The following is a 4,650-nucleotide window of genomic DNA, read 5'->3' as shown; positions in this document are numbered from 1 at the left end:
TAGAGGACTAGTTTTCCACGTGTATAATTTTTAATTTGTAGGATTTTAATTATGTATTTTTATTTTTTAGTATTTTAATAGTATTATGTAATTTTTATTTTTTAGAATTTTAATTATGTAATTTTTATTTTTTTTATGTATTTTTATAATGTATAAAAAAGAAAGGTAGGTACGGTACATATTCAACTAGATATCCCATCAACTAAAATTTACTGGCAACATACCATGTTCCTTGATTCGTTTGTTTTAAGCACGAAATTTTTATAAAATAAAGTGTTTAGAAGACTAAGTGGAGAATATATAAAATAAAAAAGGTATAAAAAAAAGTAGGAGAGATAATAGAGAATATACAATAGGAGGGAGTATATAATAAACCAAAATGGAATACGACTCAACTAATATGAGATGGTGGGAGTAAAACACAAACAAACTAATGGTATTTTCCATTTCAAGAAAAATTTAAAAAGACTAGTTTATCAAATGATACAGAGGCGCTCTAACTCACATTTCTGGAATTAATCATCCACAAAGATGAAGAACAGCAAATATGCAGAATTATGATAAAGTTGGCACACATACCATTCATTCTCAAAGCATCGAGCACGTGATATGTCGAATGCTAATGGACACCGACCCATCAAAGGGGAACCGATCCATAGAATACTAACTCTGCAGGACCCGTCATGTAGATGTGATTATCGCTCTCTCTCCACTCGATGTCGAGTGGCCCTCCAGGCAAATCAACAGTGCAGCTCTGCGAGGAAGAAATTTTAGGTTTGATGTTCGGATATTATGTAATAATGTGCGGAGGTGGATACGAGTTTTAGGCTTACCCTATCTGCACGACCCTCCAGAACTGCAGCAACAACGACTGCACATGCTCCTGTTCCACAGGCTAGCGTTGCGCCTGGTGCAGCAAATATATTAAGCGAGTGTGAAAGTTTAAAGGCTACGGATTTTGAATTGTAAACGGCATGGACAGTTTGAGAAGCTAACTAAACGTATTCATTGATGCATGTGTAGAAGAGGAAACCAACCTGCACCACGTTCCCAGACGCGCATTTTAAGGTGACTTCGAGAGAAGACTTGTACAAATTCTGCAATATGACAAAGAGGAGCCATAAATTAGTTCACAAATCAATTGTACGATTTCTTGAAAACCGAAACCAGGTTAAGAAAAAGATTGAAATCTGAGCTAAAAGGTATCATACGACTTCAATGTGAAAGATGATATCTTCGACTTCAGACTAGAACTGCGTGTTTAAAATGCCCCAGAGATTGATGATTAACATTATAGTGTAGCAAAAGAAATACACATTGGAGATTAGGGGGATTAGCACATCCAACATCCATTTACTATTCATATCTGAGATGGTTTATAATGAATTCTTCTTGCTATTCTCATTTCGATCGTATTCTATCATCAGATCCTATTATTAATGTAGGCTAGCATAAGTACAATTAAAAGATAGATTGAGCAAACATGTAAAGCTCTAGGAATAGCAGATTCATTTATGTAGTGCATATACAATTTGATTAATACCTGTGTTTGTTCGGGCAGGGAACATCGCGTGATGTTCAAATTTTGGACCGATTTCAGCCAAGTTTAGTTCATCAACTTGCAAATCCTGAGTCCACATTCCAGAAGGAACAAACAACGAAATAACAAGATTAATTCAATGATATTCTGCAGAAGGAGAGCAGAGTTATAAATTGGGCATACATTGCATGATTCTGTACCAAAAGTAACACAGTGTGGATTTCCCATGCTAACACAAGTAACATTCCAGATCGACCCATCGACATCCAACTTTGCCTTAACAGCAGCCTGATCTTTGTTTGCAGTTAACTTTGTAGGAACATCTGAAGCCTTCAGAATTGGCTGGCCCATATCAACTCTAACCTGAAAATGATACCAAATGCTGAACAATATCAACTATACGAAAAAGGAAACCAAGTGCTGTACAATCTTGCATATGGAGAATGACACATCGAGATGGATAGATAGACTATACCCAGGTAAAAACTGAAAACAGATTATAAACAATCAACAGGATGAGAAACCTGCCAAACTCATACCCACAAAGGCTATATTTACATCAATGTAGCATGACTTTGGAAGTACCTTTCCGTCTTCCTGTATCTCAGGTACAATGAGACCAGCACCAGTATGCACATTGAAGCTGCAACACCAATTATGAGATGAGTAGACCCTTAAGGTTTTGTTGCAATATCAACAAAGTGGGATACTAGAGAAAGGATAAACCTTTTATTCCCTTGGAAATTTTCAAGCTCAGCTATGAATCTGGCAAAGCATCGGACTCCATTACCACACATCTGTGACAACAAAAAAGAAATCAGCCTCAGGCATGCAAGAGCCAATTATTGAAACAAGTCTAATCTTGATTTCACAATCTACAATCTATCAATTTAGTACAATCGAAAAAAAAGCACAATGGGAGTATGAAAAAAAAAACAATCGGAAAACACAAATTACTAGTACATTTTTACGCATGTCTGATTATCATTAAGATAAGTTATGGAAACAATAAGACTGTCATTGAAGATTGGCTTTCAGATAAGCATAATTGGAAGGGATGAATTCTAGTATCAATCAAATATCCCTTTATTCCACCAGTAAGCAAGCACGAAAACACAGCATAAAGGGACACTCTTTCCTTAGTTTACCCTTCCCATCTTGGAGTCCACAACACACTGTTCAAATCTCGAGAGTTCTTTTATCATTTAACAGTTAAAGCAATAACTAATCTGGAACAACTAATTGTTTTTTTCCTCTGTACATGCGTAACAATGCACCGATTTAAGAGATAAAAGTCTCAAGACTATTAGAACAATGCAACTAAAATCATAATACTAAGTAAATACATTACCTCAGGCTCACTACCATCAGAATTGAAGATCCTCATCGTATAATCAGTGCCATTAATGCCTGGCAATGCAAATATCACTCCATCAGCGCCAATGCCAAAGTTTCTATCACACAATTTCACAGCTTGCTCGGGCGTGATTTTTGGTTCCTTGGAATCTCGATTATCAACCTAGTCAAGTGAAACTTAACCACAAAATAAGCATCAATCTAAACAAATTACTCACATAATCAGTTACGCTATCGTGAACATATGTGTAGACAAGCATAAGAGCAATGTTCCTTTTTCTCAAAAATTATGTTCATCAAATGCTACAGATAGAGCAAATGTTAGCTGATATAGAAACGTTAAACACATAAAAAACTGAATCCGCGTCTAGGTTTAAGTAGCTTCATAGTAAATACTGCCAGTTCCAAAGAAAAAAAATTAAGCAGGATATGTACCTAAAACACACCAAAAAAAAGGTATTCAACTTAGTACAAGCTAATGAATGTTTTCAATAGAGAGAAAAATGTGCGACGAGCTCGGAAAAACAAGCATAACTGCAATTTGGAAGCTGGAACAATACCAATATGAAGTCATTTCCGAGTCCGTGGTACTTGACGAAATGAAGGATTCCGCTCTCCTTGTGATCGAGAAACGACGCCGCGGAGGCCTTCGCAGGAGCCTGGGTGCTCATCGAAGAGAAGACGCAGAGATTAGATTTGCGGCCAGCTGAGATGCCGACAGACGGCAGATTCTTAAGCGGATGAATTGACGAAGAGGAAAACCAAAGAGCTGAAGACGCTGATGAACAATAGGAGCGGTGTTTGACGGCGATCAGCGGCAGCGATATGGCGGCGGCAATCGCCATTGTCGTCGGCGAATTTGGAGGAAGTGGAAAGGGAAGAGCTATTGACCGACTGCGGGAGAAAGAAACGGCGGTTTTGATCTATATGGGCTTACTAAACTCTATGTTGGGCCGTAAATCGGCCCATTGCATTAATTAATTGAAATTTCCAAATGCAGTAGGTATTTATTTTAGATACGTCGATTGATATCGTGTCGGCACAAACCAATAATCTCAAACGTGTTAACAACTCGATAAGGATGGGTTTCAAGTTTAGAGTTTAAGGCACGATAACGATACAACACAATCAAAATCCAACTGCACATGCCACGACGGATATACAAAGTATTCACATCCCATGCCACTCGCACTTTTCATTTTAGGTCGTAAATTTGTAATTGATTTTTTAGTATAATTAAATTAGTATTTTAAGTGCAATGAGAGATCACTCGATAGGAGAACACTTGATTAACTCTAATATAGTACTCCATCTGTCCCACAAAAGATGTCACATTTCCCCTTTTGGAAAAAGTTCCTTCTCACATCAATTATAAAATTATATTTTCTCTCACCACTTAACACACAAAATAACATCTCCTAAAATCTCATGCCATTTCCCAAGTGTGACATCTTCTCTGGGACGGAGGGAGTACTTATTAATTAAATATATCCAAAACTATAAATATAAGCAGTTTGAGACGATCTGAAATAGAAACGTGCAAGTAACATGGGATAGAGAGGTATAAAATAGAGTTTTCTAATTTTAAATTACAGTAACTAGTAAATTCAAAATAACACTGTATAATATCTTGTCGAATAAAAAATGACCACTTAAAATGAGGACGCCAACGCATTCATTCGTCCACTCTGATTTATTCAATACTCTACCCACACAATATTAAGAAATTTTATTCAAAACTTAAAAAAATTCCG

At 36.6% G+C, this 4,650-nt stretch overlaps 1 protein-coding gene across 1 annotated transcript; it reads right to left on the bottom strand.

Annotated features, from left to right (window-relative positions):
- Window positions 1–415: 415 nt before the first annotated feature.
- On the bottom strand, window positions 416–3,808 carry LOC125208942 (diaminopimelate epimerase, chloroplastic-like). Its single transcript, XM_048108477.1, has 9 exons — window positions 3,457–3,808; window positions 2,892–3,059; window positions 2,267–2,337; window positions 2,126–2,183; window positions 1,724–1,903; window positions 1,544–1,628; window positions 1,038–1,097; window positions 834–907; window positions 416–754 (listed from the first exon to the last, which is right to left on the bottom strand). The coding sequence occupies exons 1-9, from the start codon at window positions 3,739–3,741 to the stop codon at window positions 638–640; spliced, it is 1,098 nt and encodes a 365-aa protein (XP_047964434.1). The 5' UTR covers window positions 3,742–3,808; the 3' UTR covers window positions 416–637.
- Between the last annotated feature and the right edge of the window lie 842 nt (window positions 3,809–4,650).

This window comes from Salvia hispanica, chromosome 3, assembly GCF_023119035.1.
Source record: "Salvia hispanica cultivar TCC Black 2014 chromosome 3, UniMelb_Shisp_WGS_1.0, whole genome shotgun sequence".
NCBI lineage: Eukaryota > Viridiplantae > Streptophyta > Magnoliopsida > Lamiales > Lamiaceae > Salvia > Salvia hispanica.
Note: the sequence above shows the minus strand (reverse complement) of the source record. Positions and strands in the feature narration are given on the sequence as shown.